At 37.7% G+C, this 20,660-nt stretch overlaps 1 protein-coding gene and 1 pseudogene across 1 annotated transcript; one reads left to right on the plus strand and one right to left on the minus strand.

Annotated features, from left to right (window-relative positions):
• Window positions 1–711: 711 nt before the first annotated feature.
• On the minus strand, window positions 712–3,915 carry LOC145639882 (uncharacterized). The gene is made up of 4 exons (XM_081691207.1): window positions 3,264–3,915; window positions 1,658–2,915; window positions 1,203–1,396; window positions 712–1,085 (listed from the first exon to the last, which is right to left on the minus strand). Exons 1-4 carry the CDS (start codon window positions 3,913–3,915, stop codon window positions 712–714), a joined length of 2,478 nt encoding a protein of 825 aa, XP_081547333.1.
• Window positions 3,916–6,282: 2,367 nt separating this feature from the next.
• On the plus strand, window positions 6,283–12,078 carry LOC145639883 (asparagine--tRNA ligase, cytoplasmic 2-like; annotated as a pseudogene).
• The last annotated feature ends 8,582 nt before the right edge of the window (window positions 12,079–20,660 follow it).

Raw genomic sequence — 20,660 nt, forward strand, 5'->3', positions numbered from 1 at the left:
ACAGCTTGTTGATGATTATCTAACGATTGGCTATATCAGGGACCTGGCATCTGGCGAAGCTGACCCTGTGGAACTTGAGGCCACGAAGTCTACTGCCGAGTCTTCTCCAGGTCATCAGCTCGAGTCCCCACCTAGGAGGATTGAGGAGGATGAGCAGCTGCCTGATGCTTGATCTACGATGCTTTTGTTTCTTTAGACTCTTGATATCGGTTGTTAAAATAATGTTTTGCTCTTTTTAGACTTTGTTTTACCTCGCTTGTGGGAGCGGGGGTTTAAACTTTGCATTTTCTGCTGTTTGAACATTGCATATCAATTTCTTTTGAGTAACCGTTTGATACCTTAGATTTCTTTGGCTTGCGTATGTGCTTTGTTCTTGGTCTTTGTTTCTGTGAATCTGCGGTGTCTGGCGCTTAGGCCCTTAGCTGCTTTGCTCATTGAACATTTTTGCTCTTTGTGTCATCTTGCTGCTTTTCAGGTTGTCTTTAGTTATCCTCTCTTGGTCCTTTGATTCTGCAAAACAACGGGTTAGAGCTGGCCGTTGGTGTTGCCACCAACGGCCCTCCAAAGCTTAAGTTAGCACGGGTGGCTTAGAAAATAGATATGCAAATTATTATTATTATTATTATTATTATTATTATTATTATTATTATTATTATTATTATTATTATTATTATTATTATTATTATTATTATTATTATTTTTACGAAGACTTTAGAAGTGATAGAGTTTCAGATGTGCTGCGTTCCAGCTTCTGGGTACCAGCTTACCATTCGTTGTAGCTAACCTGTAGGCCCCTTTGCCTATGACTTCTACAATTTGGTATGGGCCTTCCCAGGTTGCCCCCAACTTACCTGCGTTAAGCTCTTGGGTATTTTGGAAAACTTTCCTTAGAACCCAATCTCTGACTTTGAACATTCTGGCTTTGACGTTTCTATTGAAGCTTCTAGCTACCATTTGCTGATAGGTGGCTATCCTTATGCGAGCTAGGTCTCTTCGTTCTTCTATGGTATCTAGGTCGTTTGACAGCTCTTCGTTATTGCGCTCTGACGTCATCAAGCCGTATCTGGCTGTTGGGGTGGTAACTTCTGTAGGTAATACAGCTTCGCATCCGTATACCAGTGAGAAAGGCGTCTGACCTGTGGCGGTTCTTGGTGTGGTTCTATTGGCCCATATGATTCTTGGAAGTTCTTATGCCCACCTACCTTTCTTATCCTTTAGCTTCTTTTTTAGGGACCCGATGATGAATTTGTTACTGGATTCGGCTTGTCCATTTGCTTGAGGATATCTGGGTGTAGAGGTGACTAGTGTGATGTTCCATTTGTCGCAGAAGTTTCTGGTTGGGGCACTTATGAACTGGGACCCGTTGTCACACACTATTTCAGATGGTACTCCGAACCTGCAGATTATATTAGTCCAGATAAAGTTGATAACTTCTTTGTCTCTAACCTGTTGAAACGCGTCAGCTTCAATCCACTTGGAAAAATAATCTGTTAGAGCTAACATATAGACCTTCTAACCTGGGGCGGTAGGTAATTTACCTACTATGTCCATGCCCCATCTCATAAAAGGCCATGGTGTCAAAGTGGGATGCAAAGGCATAGAGGGTTTATGAGTAATACCTGAGTGTCGCTGACAGCTATCACATTTTCGTACGTACCTGTGAGCATTCTCTCGCAAAGTTGGCCAGTAGTACCCATAGGCGAGTATTCTGTTGGCTAAGGTTCTTCCAGCTGAATGGCCTCCACATTCTCCGTCATGAAAGTCTTTGAGGATCTGCTCGTAGCCCTCTTCTTTTATGCAGCGTTGCAAGATACCTCTGGTGGAATTTTTGAATAGGACACCTTGGATGATCGTGTATCTGTTGGCTTTAAATCTAAGTGCCCTTGCTTCTGCTTTATTTTCTGGTAATGTGTCGTGCTCTAGGTAATCAGATATAGGTTGTGTCCAGCTGGTTAGGTTGGTCACAGGTGCAACGAGGTTAGGTTCTTCAGGTTCGATCTTAACTGGTTGGTTCGGTTTAGGGATGGGTGTTTCTGGATTGTCTGGTTTGGGTTTTACAGGTTTTGGGACGCTAAGTTTAGATGGACGGTTGGTTGTATCAACAACAGGAGCTAGCAGGTGGATCAAGGGGATAAAGGGGAATTTGGATTTTCTTAGGGCTGATCCCAGGTTGGCTAGGGCGTCTGCTTGTGTGTTTTTGTCTCTAGGTATTTGCTTTATGGTGAAGGTTGAGAATTTGGTTGCTAAGGATTTGGCGAAGTCTAGGTATAGAACCATTTTGGAATCCTTGGCCGTAAATTCTCCGTTCATTTGACTTGCTACCAAGAGGGAATCGCAAAATACCTGCAAGTTAGTAATACCCAGGTCTGTTGCGAGATTCATACCTGCAATCAAAGCTTCGTATTCTGCCTTGTTTTTAGTAGCTTTGAAATCGCAACAAATAGCTTGTACCATCATGTCCCCCTGTGGCGACTTCAGCACAACACCGAGACCTGAACCTCTAAAGTTAGATGAACCGTCAACATAGAGTATCCAGGTACCTGGGTTACGGATTTGGTTGATCTGTTCAGATTCCAAGGTTGCTTGTTGTTCAAGATCAGGGCTGAAGTCAGCCACAAAGTCGACCAGTGCTTGATATTTGATAGCTGCTCTTGGTTTGTATGTTATACCAAACCCACTGAGCTCAATTGCCCATTTGCTCATTCGACCTGTTAACTCTGGTCTGCGCAAAACAGCCTTTATTGGATAGTTAGTTTTCACCACTATTGGGTGAGTTTCGAAATAATGGCGAAGTTTTCTGCTAGCTACGATCAGTGCTAAAACCAATTTTTCAAGAGAGGAGTACCTGGTTTCAGCAATGAGGAGAGTTTTGCTCACATAATAAACAGGTAACTGCTGACTTTCAGCCTCCCTTGCTAAGACAGCACTAACAGCTTAGGTGCTGACTGCGAGGTAAAGCTGCAAAGACTCTCCTTCAACAGGTTTAGATAATAAAGGTGGCGTCATTAAATAGTGTTTGAGGTCCTGTAGGGCCTTTTCGTGATCATCAGACCAATTAAAACCTTTATTTTTCTTTAGGACGTTGTAAAATAGGTGGCATTTATCTGATGATCTCGAAATAAACCTATTTAATGCAGCTACTCTACCTGTTAATTTTTGTACCTCTTTCAAGTTTCTAGGTGATTGAATATCGATTATAGCGCGTACCTGGTCTGGGCTAGCTTCGATTCCTCGCTGAGTGACTATGTAGCCCAGAAACTTACCTGTAGCTACTCCGAACGAACATTTGGACGGGTTCAGCTTCATTTCATACTTCCGGAGAATGCTGAATGTTTCTTCTAAATTGGTCACATGATCAGCTGCTTTCTTGGACTTTACCAACATATCATCGATGTATACCTCCATGGTGTCCCCCAGCTGATCCTTGAACATTTTGTTGACTAGCCTCTGATAGGTTGAACTTGCGTTCTTCAAACCGAACGTCATTACCTTGTAACAGTAGATTCCTTTATCTGTCATGAAAGCCGTCTTCTCTTGGTCATCTGGGTGCATTAAGGTCTGGTTGTAGCCGGAATATGCGTCCATGAAAGTGAGGAGCTCGTGGCCAGCTGTTGCATCTACCATTGAGTCTATATGAGGGAGAGGAAATAGGTCTTTGGGGCATGCCTTATTCAGGTCTGTGAAGTCGATGCAGACTCTCCAGGTTCCATTCTTCTTGTTGACGACAACTACGTTAGCTAGCCAATCTGGGTACTTAACTTCCCTTATTTTCCCGGTATCTAACAGCTTATGGACTTCCTCATTAATGATCTGATTGCGCTCTGGTGCAAATTTCCTCCTTTTTTGCTTCACCGGCCTTACATTGGGGTCCACGTTCAGCTTATGAGTGTTGATTTCAGGACCGATTCCTGTCATATCCTGGTGCGACTATGCGAAGCAATCTGAATTTTCTCTGAGGCACTTGATGATAGCTTATTTCTGATCCGTTGTCAATGCAGCTCCGATTTTAACCTTTTGCTCCGGCTTTGACTCATCCAGCACGACTTCATCTAATTGTAGCTCGTTTGGGTGCTGGATTTTTCTCTAATTGCTAGATGGAGGGGCCATGGGGTTTTAGGGCGAGCTGGTAGCATTCCCGCGCTTGCTTCCTGTCTCCTTCGACTACTGCCACTCCCCACGGGCTTGGAAATTTGAGCAACTGGTGATAGGTAGATGGGATAGCTTTCATTTTATGGATCCAAGGGGTTCCCACTATCACGTTATAAGCGGTTTTGCAGTTTATCACGTAGAACTTGTGCATCATGTTGATTCCTTTGAGCAGCGTTGGCAGCTGGATTTCTCCTAGGGAATTCATAGGTTCGCCATTGAACCCGACTAGGACCGTAGACCTCTTGGTGATGTCGGATTCTTTGAAGCCGGCTTGATCTAGAGCGTCTTTGAAAATTATGTTGGCCGAGCTTCCGTTATCTACTAGTACTTTCTTCATCTTGCAATGACCCAATGGAGGGAGATTACCAAGCAATCATGATGCTCGGGCTCGTTAAACCTACTCTCATCGAATAGTATTTCCATATCATCCAGCTTCTTTTCTTCACTACTTGGAAAGGTTTGGGGGATGCTGGACGCTAAGGTGCCAACTCTCGCTATACGCTTTGCATTGGAGTAGGTCAGACTGCTGATGCTAGATCCTCCTGATATCGCTTGAATAACAACGCCTGGGGTAGGCGAAGTTGGCGGACCTGGCACTGCTTCCCGCTTAATTTCAGACCATTTTCCCTTCTTTCCAAGTCTTTTGAGCAGCCAGGCTACTTCTCTTTTAAGACTGTTACATTCGTCAGTCCTATGCCCATGGTCTCCATGGTACTCACACCACCTTGATTTATCCTTCTGGTGGTCGGGTTTGTCGCTCTTCCTAGGCCACCTTACTGGTTGCCCAATATCTTTGAGAGTGTTTACCACTCCTACTATATTGGTATCGAAACCATAAGAGCTAATATCCGGATGGTACTCTATAGCTGGCCAGCTGGAGCTTTCACCTGCTTTTGGCTCGGATATGCTGTTGACGTTGCTGCGCCGTGGCTGCCAGCTACTTTGTCGGGTGCTGGAGTTTTGATTGTTGGAGGATTGATTCCCCGGGTACCCCGACGGTCTCCTTTCGACCCAGTTCCTGGCATGCTCATCTTCTTCTACGCGGACTTAAGCCATTGCTCTGGTTCTAACTTCTTCAAATGAAGAGCAAGGATATCTTGTCAGCTCATAATACAACCTGGATCTGTAATTGAGACCTTTGTGAAAGGCTTCGATAGCAGTTGAGTGGACACAATTTTTTATGCTGACCATTTCTCGATTGAACCTGTCCCAGTATTGTCGGGTTGTCTCGTTCTACTTCTGAACGATCCGATACAGGTCACTGCTTTGTTTATCCAGCTCTCGGTTGGTGGCGAATTGCTGATAGATTTTGTTCACCAAGCTAGAGAAGTTGGCGATGGTACCTGGCTTGAGGTTAATAAGCCATTAAAGTGCAGGTCCTGATAGAGTAGCGCCAAAGGACTTACACATAGTGGGCTCAATTAGTTCCCATGGAATTGACAATTGCCACATCTTTTGCTTGTACTGGGCCACATGATCTTGGGGATCAGTGGTTCCGTTGTACATCTTTTGGAAGGAGGGGATGCTTAGCTTTGCGGGAATACGTACTTTAGCAATCTCCTCTACAAATGGGGATTCAGCGAACCCATCACGAGATTCATAAGCTACAGGTTTAGGAGCACCTGGTAAGCGGGTCAGGAGTTTCATCATCTTCCGATTTTGGGCTTTAATAACGGCGACTTCCCTGGCCATAGGGTTGGGATTCCCACCAGATTGTTCCTCATCATCACGAGATCCTTCTCCCACATCTTCGTCTTCAGATTCATCAGAGGAGACCAGGGTGAACTAGGGTATGTCATCGATCTTAACCCTTTTCTTCTTGTTGCTCCTGACAGATTCCTGCTCTTTGGATAGCTTTTCCAAGGATGCTTCAGATTCAACTTTGAGTCTTGGTAAAGTTGCTTGAGATTCTTCTTCGAGCTTCTGGCTCCGCTCTATGGAGGCTTTCAACTCTTCTCGCAATTGCTCGATTAATGCGTTTGCGTTTGGATCAGGATCTTCTCCCATTGTGAAAGATGGGCCGAATTATCTAACTGTATCCCCACAGATGGCGCCAAACTATTTTGGTAAAAAAACTGACTACCAGGTTCGACCTAGGTTGCGATAATTACAGCTAGATTAAAACGGCGGAATATGCTAACAGAAATTAATGGAAGAGAAAAAGAGGAAGAAGAGGAGAAGACACAAAGAATGATGACGCAGAAAACCCCAAGAATAAGGGTAAAAACTGCGGGTGGCTATGAGTCCACCAATCCACTAGGTGTTTATGTGAAACAGGTTACAATAAGGATTACAGATTATAGAATGAGTAATAACAGTAGGTGTTCTCTACGATAATGCTTAACAACAAGGTTAATGTTGTCTTTTGTCATGCCTTTTACAATGATCAGGCTTGCCTATTTATACTAGAAAAGCTCTCAAAAGATCTTCAACGGCTTTTTCCCACAATCCCTAGGAATCCGGAGCTAACGCCTCAAGCTGCTCCTACTTTCTCTCCAAGTCTCCAGGTCTGGTACTCCCACGTTTGAATTAGTCTTCCTCAACGGCTTGACTGCTAGTAGTGGTTCCGATTTCTTTGGATAACATTTTATACCTTTTCCTACTCGAAGATTCCTAGGAATATTCCTTGAGAATATGCTCCGTTGCTTGGTCTTGACTTGGCAGCTACCTTTGACCTGTACGCTGCTAACCTGCAACCTGTAACCTGTCTACCTGTAGATCATAGGAATTTAGGGTGAAAATTCTAGCACAACAGTTTATGTAGCTATGTATCTTACATTGGAGGGGACTATATATTTGGAAAGACATGCAAAAATTTTTAGGTTGTGTTCATTTGAGCTTTGTTTCCTTTTTATAGTGGTGGGCTCTGAACAAGTGTGATTTGTTCTACTAAGAAAGTTAGATATAACATGAACAAGTAGGAATAGGCTTTCTCATAATTGTGGAAGCATAAAAAGATGAGTCTAGGGAGTGACAGGAAGAAATCCGAGAAGGCTAGCTAAAAAAAGGGTAAACGTTGGAAGGAGGGAGATAGTGAAGATGAGGGAGCGATGTCGAAAGGGGTACAAAGTAATAAATATGACTCATAAGAGTTGAGATTGAGCCTTTGAATTTTTTTTTTCTTCAGTTCTTGATGGTGCAAGTGGGTTAGGAATTTAGGATGGTGATTATGAAAGTGGTGAGGATTTTTTTCTTAGTCCTTGATGGTGCAGGTGGGTTAGGATGGTGATTATGGTAGTAATGAGGATTGGATCACGCCTTCATGGTCTTGAGTGAGATGGTTGAGGATCTGGTAGAAATTTATAATCCTTGAGGAGAGAGATTGGGTATAAGGAATCCAGGAGTTTAGGGGTAACACAACCAAAAAAGAACAGAGGAAATTGAATGTTGATTGTACATTTCTTGAGTTTTGTAAGAATTTCCAAGGGTATTTTTGAACTGAATCATCTCTGTCTAGATCACTAAATTTGATTTTTATTTTATAAATAGTTTCTGTACATAAACTGAACAAATAGGTCATAATGAAAAAAAAAATTGAACAAATAAAATATACAATAAGAGACTCAAGTCATAAAAATATATTTAATGTTGCTGAAGTTGGATTTAATGCGTGTTGGTTTTTTTTTTTTTTTAGATTTCGGTTCTTAGTTGCATGATTTTGGTTCGAAATGGAGTGTCGAAGTGTTGTTGTATTTGTATTGGAGTGTTGAGTATTTGTTACGGGTACTTGAAGTGAAATGAAGAGTCGGGGTAGCATATATGGTCCCGGGTTTCTAGACACTACAATTAGTAAATAGTTTTTGATGCTTGTTATTGATGCTAGAACTAGGTGTCTGCTATTGCTGTTATGGTTTCAAAATGAATGGGGGTTTTGGCAGAGTTAAGCTTTTTAATTGAAATTTCAAGGCCTCTGATGTTAATGTTTCATTTTTCAATACCGATTGCAGCGAATAGGAACCACCCTTCTACCAATAAGTTTGAAAAAAAAAAGTCTCTTCCAGCACCAGCAGAGGTAGCCCCTGAAGCTGCCGTTGCTAAGCATAGCTTCCCGAAAGTTGAATCTGCCCCTGAGCCAGAAGCTGTTGCACTTGCACTTGCACAACCTGCCGTTGAATGAACAGCATAAGCACCTTCCCAGAGATCCATTCCTAACCCCAGAATAAAGTCAATGCAGTATCGTATCCAAGGCCTCTTTCACCCTACCTTGTAGTAATCATTTTCATTTTCTTTCATATCTTCTTATTGGTTATAATGGTCTTTTTACATTACATCTACTCTTACAAGCTACCCTGCAAGAAATTTGTGACTCTTATAGATGCTAATCTACTTTATCATACACCTTGTTAGCCATCTGAGGATTCTGAGACCCCTGTGTGTATGTGCAACAAGGTTCTTCAGAGATAGTGCTGAGGTTTATATTTAAGGTTATCTTTGGAAGTTGGAACTGAGTGGGAATTGGGGGACGTTTATGATACATCAATCCAAAATGGAAGGCCATGCAATATGATCAGATTTACTTGTGTGTTCTGATCAAACCGTGGATAAGCTTATGAGTGTTAGTAAACAGGATAAAAGAAGTACGTAGAGGGTGGGTTGGGGGCCTCTATAATACAGAAATGATCTGCAGTATCTGGGTATGAGAGGTCATCTAGGTATAGGGTAAAGCTGATGGGGTACATGTTTCTGAAGATACTGTTAAAGCTGTTGCTAACAATTTGAGGATTTCTGCTTTTCTAATAATTTCCGAGGTTGGTTTGTGTTTTTTTCTTTGGTGTTAAGATATATTGTTGCTATAATTAACTTTTTAATGTGCATAATTTGGATAAATTAATAAATTAATATTATGATTAGAGTTTTAAATGGTTCATATTGTAACCAATTATATTAATGATAATTAGATTTTCAGAAGGAAAAAAAAAATACTATGATAATTGATACGCTGTTTAGTATTTAAATTTTTAAATGGTTATTCTGGTGTGTTCTTTCGGGCGGGAAGCAGGCCGGGCCCTTTAAGGGATTGGGCTCACTTTCGTCCTAGGACAACTACAGTAATATTCCTTCCTTAAAGAATTGATTCCAATTTACATTATCTTATGCAACTAATATATACAAGTATATTCTCATCATATCATTCGATTTCTTTGTTTGTAGGTCGCTTCCATTACAAGAGTTCAACATTCCCTTACACACGCAACACACAACTTCTTTCAGAACAATGGGTTCCGTTACGTGCAAGTGCCGTGTTGATGTTTAAAGGTTTTGATGATGAGGAACTTAAACTACAGCAAACTCATTTAATAAAGGTTTTTCAAGTGTTTGTTTAGTTTAGGTGAAATTGATCTTGGAGATGGAAGATGTAACTGAAACTAAGAAGACTTGAAGAAGTTCTTTATTTGAGAAGGTTATTCGAAACAGAAGAAGAGTTCCCTCACAGGAACTGAGTTCCCTAACAGGAACGTTCCTTCACAGGAACTTGAAGATGGCTGACTAAGATCTTTGGAGGAACTTAGTAAGCGTGGAGCTCAAGTAAACCTTCCAGTACAAGAGCACAGCGCAGCAATGAATTAGTTAAGATTTTATCTTCTAGATTCATTGTTAAATATGTTAAGTAGGATATGCATGAAGTCTATTAGAAGCGTGACAAGTTAGCTTGGCAAATAAATTAAAATCGGAAAAGATAAAAGATAGAATTCGAAAAAGATTTTCTTTAAATGTTTATTTCTTAAAATCGGTTTGTTAAAAAGATATTATACTTTTTAACTCAATCTTTCTATCTTATTTTTCGGAAAAGATTTTCTTCTAATGATTTACATAAAAACCGTGTGAAAAGATAAGTTAAGTTTAACTTATTTATCTTTAAGAAAACCTACTTTCTATACAAGTAATACTTGTATAAATAGTAGAGAATAAAAGGAGTTTAGGTTTTTTGTGAGTTTATGCGTGAAGAATTTACAGAGCTTTAATTGTGTAAGTTTGCCAAGCTTATCATCTTGTCATATTAGTTTCGGGTTTCATGCATAGCTTGCCTATCATATACTAGGTGTTTTACTTGTAATTGGTTTGGGTTATTTGGGTGAGAGTGTTCTTATTGTCATTGCATACAGAGAGAGAGCTTCTGTTGAGAAGTTGAGAAGATCTGTGCTTAGGGAGTACGAGAGAGAGTCTAAGTGTGGGACTTAGACTAGGAAGAATAGAGTCCTATTCTGTAGCAAGTTTTTTAGGAACTTGTGAGTAGAGGTTTGATTATAATAGGTTGCAACTTGGTGTTTGCCCTATTATAGTGAAATTGTTTGTGTTTGAAATCCCTAAGGTAGGGTCGAGGTTTTACTTCTAGTTGGGCACTAGAAGGTTTCCTCGTAAAATCCTGTGTGCATTGAAGTTTTTGTTTTATTCTGTTTTATATTTGAAAAAGTAGTCACTAGGAACTCACCTACAATTCACCCCCCCTCTTGTAGTGTTCGTCTCAATTAACATGCCGGTTATCACAACCACGGATTCTGAGGGTTTGAGTAACAAATTCAATGTTACAACACTTCTTAGCAAGACAACAGAGGAACCATCGAATAAGCCAAGTGTAGTAACCAAACAAGTTAGTGGTGTTAGCCTTGAATCCATTAAGGCTTCTCTTAAGGAGAAGAGTAACCAAGTGGAAGAGCTAAAGAGGACAGATAGCAATAGGGAAGCATTACTTGCCGCGATTCAGGATCTTAAGAAAAACAAACGAGCTTGCTTCGCAGTTGGAGGCCAAGGAGAAAAAAGAGAAAGCTAAGGCTACTGCTTTGGTTAAGCCTGATAGACTCGACTTCACAGATGATTTCTTTTCCTGTCAAGCTTTTCTAACAGTCTCAGGGCGGCTTCATCTCGAAAGTTATGCTTGTGCACTTGGCAATGTGTACTCCTTTGGTCCAAGATTTAAGGCTCAAACATCTCACTCCACTAGGCATGTTTCTGAGATGTGGATGGTCGAGGCTGAAATGGCTTTTGCTGAACTAGAGGTATCACAATGCATTGACAATCTTCTAAATTGTTCCGATTTTCAATATTTTCATTGAACAAGGAGTAATAGTTATTGCATTTTCATTCTTTCTGCAGGAATCCATGAGTTGTGCTACTGATCTTTTGAAGCACTTGTGCAAATGGGTGCTAGAAAAGTGTAATGAATACATGAAGTTTGTCCTAAAACGGGTGGATCAAAGCATTGTTGGCCGTCTACAATCCGTTGTATCGACAAACTTTGAGAAACTACCTTACTGTAAGGCCATTGATATTCTGAAACAGGCTAAAGAGCAGAAGTTCGACATGGATATCGAATGGGGTGTTCCTCTTACTGAAGAACATGAAAGGTATAATGTACTTATAATTCTAGCTGTCTTTAATTTGTTTCCTGTTATTGTATCAATTGAGCTAGAAATCTAACCATCTTTATCTTTTGATCTGACTCAATGAAGCTATTTGGCTGATGAAATCTTCAAAAAACCAGTAATCATTTATGATTATCCTAAGGAAGTTAAGCCCTTTTATGTTCGCCAAAACGATGATGGAAAGACAGTTGCCGCGTTTGATGTTATTGTGCCTAAGGTAGGAGCAGTGATAAGAGGAAGTCAGAATGAAGAACGCGTTAAAGTGCTAAGTACAAGGTAATGGTTGTTCAATTTCACTCTACATTATACATAAAACTTTGAGCAAATGAAGAATTTCTAAGAGTTGTTTTTTCTTGAAATGTTACAGAATCAAGGAACTAGGCCTGTCAAGTGAACAATATGAATGGTACTTGGATCTTTGTCGAAATGGGACAGCCAAACATGCTGGATTTAGTCTCACTTTTGATCTAATTGTTCTTTTGGCTACTGGAATCTCGGATATTCGTGATGTTGTCCCATTTCCAAGGAGCTATGGAAAAATTAGCAACTAATCTCTGCAACTTTATTTTCTGAACCTTACTGTAACAATTCTACAGGGTCTGAAACAGAACAAAGACCAGGAATATGTACATTGTGTAAATTATGATCATGCTGGTAATTCATACATTTGTGTGTATCTTAGTGCATGGAAATTAGCTGTCAAATTAACGTAGTATGTAATTTCCAGTTTCTTGTTGTATCAAAAAGCTGCTGAAACCATTTTAGAATTGGGGAATTAACTTGGGAATTCCCGCATTTTATTTTTTTTCCCGTTTTATGTTTTTTTTGTAAAGGTATTGTCTTTCCTTATCCTAATACAATGATGAATTTATTCAAGGGAAGAAGGTTGGCAGGTTATCTGAACCTAACAAGCCAGATTAGGTGACAGTTCAAGTTGATAGCAGGACAAGAACTGCATCGCCACTGGCCCACTACCATATGATGTGGAGCTAGATGAAGTAGAATCCTTCTTTTCTCAATTTGCAAAGGTAGTCTAAGTTACTTTTGCGTGTACATCATCTTGGTGCAATTTTTGTAACTTGAGTTGTTAGTCATGACGGAATTACAAGATTGAATGAGTGGTGAATAGTTTTATATGGTATAGTATGGGATTGATAAGCTAGGCATCAAAGATCATTGGTGAAGAGTGGAAAAGCATGCCAGAAGAGCAAACACACACACAAAAAAAAAAAAAAAAAAAAAAAACAATAATTCATAAGCACGTAAAAAACAGACAAGTATATTTTTCCGTTTGATTGATTTATATATTTGTCTGTTTGGTTTCCTTAAAATATTAATGTTTGTGTATTATCCTAAGTTTATTCTAGCACAAAAACTTCCTACTTGTCAATTTGAGTGAATATTCAATAGAGAGAAGAGAGGCACTTATACTCTTGATTAGATTTATGAATTTACTCATCTTTTCAGTCTGGAGCAGGAATAAACAATTAATGGCGTTTAGAACTGCTCCACCATTAATTGTTTTTCAAAGCATCAATAGATCTGTTCGTGCTCCATCATTAATTGTTTTACAAAGCACCAGTAGATCTGCTTTACCATTTATTGTTTTTTCCTGCTCCATTAATGTCTCGTAAATATGCTCCTGATAACAGGGTTCTTGCTTAGCATGAAAAATCTGTAGCTAGAACCAGAATGGGCTTGACAAAGCAATGCTGGGACAAATAACTGAACCCAAGAGATCTATTTTAAATTCTTCAAGGCTGCTTGATGTGTTTAGTTTATTGCAAGCTTACTTGTACCTTTTTTTTTTCCCTTCTTCTCTGTGTAACTAGCAGCTTGCTGTGGTGTTTATTATATTTACATGCGACATGTTCTTTACCTTTTGTTTCATTTTTCTTCACATTCTATAGAATTTATTCTCAGAGTGTCTTTGCTAAATTTTCTTAGTATTAATTCAGAAGATATGCATTGTTATAGTTACAAACTTACAATTTTTCTTGGTCAAATGGTTTGAAAATCTCAAGTAATGTCATACAAAGTCAAGGAGGGTTCAACTTTATGGGTTTTGTTCGTTGTTAAGGTTTAATTTTAACTCACCAATTCAGAAAAATGTATTAGTTTTCTTAAGGTTTAGAACGTAATCGTATATATTAATGATGAAATGGTTAGAAATGATATAAACAGGGGGGGTTGGGGAGAATGAAAAAAGAATTAGTTATGAAAGTAGAAAATTAATGAACTTTAGACTGAATTGTTTTGTTTTGTTATTAGGGTTTTCTGTTTTGTTAGAAATTATTCTTTGGTGATGGAGTATTGCTTATTATTAGGAGTAATAATATTAGAATTTCCTACAAAGTACGGAATGTTGCTTACAATTTGAATCCTGTGTAGTTTCTTATGAAAAATTGATCTGATTCTTCTGTAAATAAATAAGGTATCTATCAGAGAAAACTGGGTCACTGGCCATCAGTGGCCATATTGTTTGCAGTTTGATTTTGCGATTCTAGGACTTGAAATTGCCCAGGTTTGTTCTGAACTTTTGCTTATTTCTTAGGCATTAAATAAAGTCCATGCAACTACTCACCCAAGTTTTGTATCGTGCAGAAAAACACCACTACTTGCTCCCCTGCATTCTGGGTAACCAATCTATGTCAAATACCCCTCCATAGTCCATACTCTACTGTCTATATGCCTAAGATCTTGAAATAATAAATCATTTATTTATGTTTATTCATCTCATTGTCAACAACTCAACAATAACTTGAGAGCTAATTAATTTATGCCAATTATTATACTGCAAGAATTTCTCCGCTTGACGTCACAAAAGCAGGTACACCATCTGCGAAAGTTTAAGTGTTTGTCATGTCTTGGGAACTATTTTTAGACTTATTGTAAGACCTTTGCAGGGATCTTGTGGGTTGGATAATTGGATTTCGACCAGTTTGTTGGAGGTTATGTGTTTTCTAATGCTGTTGAAATCATTTTCAGATAATTGCCTTGTTGTGATAATTGCCTTGTGTAATTTGGTAGAAGCCTTCTCTTGCTCTTCTCTCTCTCTTTAATGGTAATTTGCTCAATTTTAAGTGGAGTTTGTATATTTTATAATTTGCTCAATTTTCCTGTTCGAAATGTAATTTGCCTTGTTTTACTGGTTTTCTTTGGTACTTATACTTTGTTGTGTAGTGAAATTCTTTGGTGTGTTTCTAATTAGATACTATGTGGTTTAGACTGTATTTAATGAGGTCAGCAATATTTTGGAGCCCAATGTGATGGGCCCGAATGGCCCAGGCCCTATGGCTCCAACCATCCGGACTTATGCAAGAAGGGTCAAGGGGCAGCAAATCAACAACAACAACTAAGCAACAACAACATCGCAAACATGTGATGTAGCAATTAGTAGTAAATTAAACAATTAGAGAATTAGTTGTTTGTTCTTTTAGTAGTAAAATCCAAGTAGCAATGAAAAGGAGTGATCAACTTTTGTGGTTAACTCTGTAAGTAGTAATCTGTAATATGTAGGAAAGGGGGGTGGAAGAGAAGGGGGGTGCTTTTTGATGATTAGACTTTGGTAGAGTTTGATAACCTCAAGAGACTAATAGCCTCAAGCTATTCACTATCCTTGTAATCCTTTGATTCACTTTCAAACAAACACCTTCAACCTTTCCTCTATGTTACTTTCAATTAATATAATTTATTAGATACAAAAAAAAAAAAAAAAAAAACAGTTCATAACACCCGAGAAGCCAACTTAGGCTCCCAAGAAAGGAAACCTATGCATCACCAATTCACCATGTTTGATGGTCTACAAGTAGGGATGACAATGGATCTGGACCCGACCCGGATCCGTGGATCCAGGATCTGGGTCTTTAAATTTTGGACCCGACGGATCGGGGTCGGATCCGGGTCCTGTTGACAAAAACGGATCTGGATCTGGATCTGTGCCCTAGACCCGGATCCAGATCCGTGGACCCGTTTTTTAATTTTCCTATTAAAAAAAACTAAAATTGTTTGTTTCTAAATTAAAAATGTTGATAATGTTAGTAATGATAAAGATTAACCCTTTCAAGAGTGGATGCTAATATTATATACATCATCATTGTTTTTTCACTAGCTCATATGTAACATCGTATTTTTTTTGTTGTTTATAATTTTAATTCAAAATATGAGTGTATAAGTTGGTTAATTTGGGGTTGAACTTAATAACCAACAGTAAGTTTGAAATAAAATTTTTTGACCCGAACATTACATTTATTGCAAAAAATAAGGCAAAATATTGGACCCGGATCCATTGGACCCGACGGATCCGGATCCGGGTCTTCATTTTCTAGACCCGACGGATCCGGGTCGGATCTGGATCCTATATACAAAAACGGATCTGGATTCGGGTCCATCCGGACCCGGTCCAGATCCGACCCGTTGTCATCCTATCTACAAGGTATGTTGTATGTTAAGGTGTAGTGCAGTCTACACTAAATTGTTGGAATACTGTTTTCATGTTGTTCTTTCTAAAAGGAGGCTAATACACAAACTTGATCTTGATATTCTGTATAATTTTGCTGCATGCCTAAATGTTCATGACTAGGAGAGGGGAGGTTGGGAGGGGGGGAGGGCAATGGCAGATCCAGAAAAAATATTTAACGGAGTCAAAATACATTTGAAAATTTTTAATGGGGTCATTTGATTAAAAATTAAGCAAATTTATACTATATATATTAAAAGGCGTTCTTAAGAACAACCTCATATAACAACAATAACCATTTCATCATCTTAGCCAATTATCAAGTATGTTATTAATATGTAAAAAAAAATTATATAAGTGCAAACAACAAGGTTCAATTAAAAAAAAAATACTCAATTTTAGTTTCACCATGACAACTACAATTTTAAAAAGACTTAAAAAAAATATATTATCAATTGCATGTCTACATCAGTAACAACCCGGAAAACGCCCAGACTACTCACTAGTTTTATAGGAAAAAATGTAGTTATATATTTTTTTCTCATGTTCAAGTGAGGTCAAAGGGCCCCACTTTGTAACACTTGCATCCACCACGAGGGTTTTGCTTTCAGTGACATTAAAATTTTAGGAAAAAGGTATTGTTCATAGGCAAGCAACCACTATTGTTTTAATATAAATATCCATTCAAAGGAGGGATTGAACCAAATGACGTGAACCAGACACAATAAGGAAGCGTCTTAAAGTTTACAAATAATCAGCCCTGTCTTAGATTGTTCGCCATATTTTCTTAGCTAATGTAAAATACCAAATTTACCGTTGGCTGATCAGGATATTAATCCTTGTATACAGGTGTTGTAGATTTGATTTTGCTTCTTCTAATTTTGATGGCATTATTATTTTTTGTATACAAACAATGGCATTTGGCAGGGACTAATCCTAATCAAACATTTTTAGTATTTGGGCTGCCTCTTCAATTTATTTAATTTGATAGGTTAATATTGAATTAGGGTCTGATTTTAGGAATAAAAAAATATAGAATGTTAGTATGTATCCTGTGAAATGGGGGAGTACACAGGTGGAGTTAGTAGTTCATTACTAAATTTCTTAATTTGAATTTTTTTTTTTTTGATTTTTTTTTTTTTTGAAACATCTTAATTTGAATCATAATGCTGAGTGAGACGATCTAAAGTATTGTGTATGTATTTTCAGATCCAATACGTATGAAAATATACTTAGATTATAACATATAACTCAGACAATTATGGGATTAATTGATAATCAAACACATAACTTTCTTTTGGATTTGCAATACTTGAATAAGAGATTGTGCTTGCATCTATAATTCTTATAATTTTGGATTTGTGTTGTTAAATTCATTTTGTTTGTTGTGTTTGATGTTCATTTTAGAACACTTGGAGATATATAGAGGTTAAAATTATATTAATTAGGTAAAGTTTCTTAGCTCTCTCTTTCCTAAGCAATAGCGATGTGATCACCCACAAGCTTATCATTGTGAAAGATGTCACTAAAATCGATACTTTGTGTGATTATGAGTTTTTTGCATGGAAATAGTAGTAAGGTTAATTTTTAAATTACCACCCAAAAATGTAACTGTAGACACCTAAAAATTTCTCCCCAAAACCAAACACGATGATGAACAATCTTTCACCGCTACTATTGGTCGGGTTCAGTATTTAATCCCGAGAGTGCTTAAAAAATCGTATTTAATAAAATTCAATTATTGAATAGTCCATGGATTAGTCTTGATGTTAGGTCAAAACATAGTTTTAATTTCAGCCCAAACTTATTATTTAATTTTAACCCAAACCTTTTTTTTATTTTATTGTTTTATTATTTATTTTGGCCCAAACTTTTTATTTATTTTATTTATTTTAGCCCAAATAATAATAAAATCAGAAAATGACCCGAAATTATCAATCGACACTTAAAATGCTGAACGAAATTAGAGTTGAAAATGAATTTAGACGGAAAAGCGGACTGAAAATTCCCGCGTCACGACAACAGTTCACCGTGTCACGGGAAACTTTCCCGTCTGATGGTGGGGTTCCCCCTGACACAGGAAACCTGCTGTGACACGTGAATTTCCGTGTCCTTTCCGCGTAAACCCTTAACGCGTTTTCTCCCCCGTTCACTAAATATTTCCCGCGTCACACAAAATGTGAACCGTGTCACGGGAATGTTTCCTGTCTGACGGTGGGATTTCCCGTGTCACGGTACACTTTGCCGTGTCGCGGTATACTTTTTTAGGGTTTTTATCATTTTAGGGTTCTGTGTGTTCCCTCAGCACATTTTTTCTATAAATACCCCCTCATTTCTGATGTACGGGGCATCAATTATTCTCTATTTTTTCTCTCTTCTATGCTTTAGCCTAAACACTAGCCTACCTTTATTCTTTCAAAATTTCTTCTTCAAGCACTCCCAGGAGTCCATACTTTACTCGTGGTTCTGTCCTTAAGCCAAGGCGTGAAAGGTAGAATCGTTTGAGGGTTTGGCCCCAAATCAATTCTACTTTACTTAATTTAATTTAATTATTGTTTTATTATTATTTCCTTGAAGTTACTAACTCGTTTATTGATTTGTAGTTGCAAGAAAACGGAATCAAAGTAAGAATTATGTTCCTTTTATTTCTATTATTTTTCTAACGATTTTATATTGTTGGAATTATTGTTAAATTGCTTCCAATATTAATGTTTATTCTATTGTTATTATGATCACTATATTGCATGTTTAAAGGAAATATGTAATTGAAAATCATGCCTAATAAGATAATTTGGACAACCGGTTTAGGTTCCTTTTTAATCTTGTTATTAATCAAGTGATCACCAATATTTTAGAATTATTTGTTGCATTAATATTTAACCAATTTAGCTTAATAATAGTTTGGAGCAAATTGAATATTTTGTTTTTATGCCTTTGAGATCGCAGGAATCACTTTTCTCTATAAGAATCGAGTAGAGGCCAATACGGGCGAATGTGACTCCATGACTCACTTCATACCATCATCCCCGATCCTTCTTTCGTGGTTCCGAACCATATGGAGTTAGTAATCTCATGGATTATGAATGAGGTGTAACCTTCACGAGTCAATCGTTGTTGCCTATCGTTGTCCCTTTATCGTGGTTGCTTTTTATGATCCGTGAACGGTTTACAAATTCCTTAAAAACTTGTTGGCGGCTCCCTACTTTATTTGTCCCTAATCGTATTATGTCAATTCCCACTTCCTATGAGTGCCAAGCATATTCACCACATGCTTTTAACGTAGGCGCATTTCGAGCGACGCCTACAGTAACCATTTTCGAACTAACCACCCATTTAATTTTTTATTTTAAATTACCGCCCCTTAAATTAAATAAATATTCAGATTACCACCCATTTCAAAAATTCGGTGGATTTTCTATCTGTAGGCCCCACATAACACTTATTTTGACCATTTTGACTAATTTTTACCCGGATTTTTCTCTTTAAAAATGCTCTTGATACTTTAATTCACATTTCCTTCACCACATTCTACCAAATTTCAAAGAGAAAAATGTGAATTGAAGTTAGGAGAGCATTTTTAAAGAGAAAAATCGGGGGAAAAAATCAGTCAAAAGGGTCAAAATAAACGTTAGGTGGGGCCCACAGTCGGAAAATCCACCGGATTTTTGAAATGGGTGGTAATCTGAGCATTTATTTAATTTAAAGGGTGTTAATTTAATTTAATATAAAAAATTAAACGGGTGGTTAGTTCGAAAATGGTTACATTTTTGGATGGTAATTTAAAAATTTTCCTAGTAGTAATTAATAAGAAGTATTTTAAGATGATTTATTACTCTCTTGCACTAATTTTTTGAATTAATTCCAAGGTGAGTAAATGTAGCTTCAAACATATTCCAAAGCCTTTTTTTTTATCCACTATATATGTTAGAACTGCACCATTTCTCTTTATATACAGTGTCTTCACTCTTCAATAATAATGGTTTATGCTCCTGATGACAGGGTTATTGCTGAACATGAAAAATCTGTAGCTGGAACCAGAAGGGGCTTGACAAAGCAATGCTATTTTAAAATCTTTGAGGCTGCTTGATGTGTTTAGTTTATATATATTGCAAGCTTACTTGTGACTAGCATCTTGCTTTTTAAAGACCGCATACTGTGGTGTTTATTAAATTTACATGTGATGTGTTCTTTACCTTTTGTTTCATTTTACTTCACATTCTGTAATTTTTTTTTTCTCGGAATGTCTTCACTTAATTTTCTTAATATTATTTCAGGAAGTTGGTACTCTATTGAGATATATTTTAGGAAACGAGATATTTGTGAATATTGTGAAAATATATCCTAGGAGATTTTGTGAGTTATCTTAGGATACTTGGTAGTTATCTTAGGATACTTGGCCTTGCCCTCCAAGTATACCTAAATATATATATATATATATATATATATATATATATATATATATATATATATATATATATATACTGTATATGGCCGTGTTGAATGAATGAGAACTTGATACAGAATTATTCAATCATATTTGTCATGGTATCAAGAGCCTTATCTACGATCCGACTCTAATTTTTTTTTTCCGCAAATTCTAGTGTGCGTGGGATTCATTCTTCACGTATCACACAAATTAGATCGATTTATCAAGAATTTGATTCTTCCAGTGCTTTTCTTGGTTGCGTGAG

Source organism: Chenopodium album, chromosome 7 (assembly GCF_948465745.1).
Source record: "Chenopodium album chromosome 7, dcCheAlbu1.1, whole genome shotgun sequence".
In the NCBI taxonomy this organism is placed as follows: Eukaryota; Viridiplantae; Streptophyta; class Magnoliopsida; order Caryophyllales; family Amaranthaceae; genus Chenopodium; species Chenopodium album.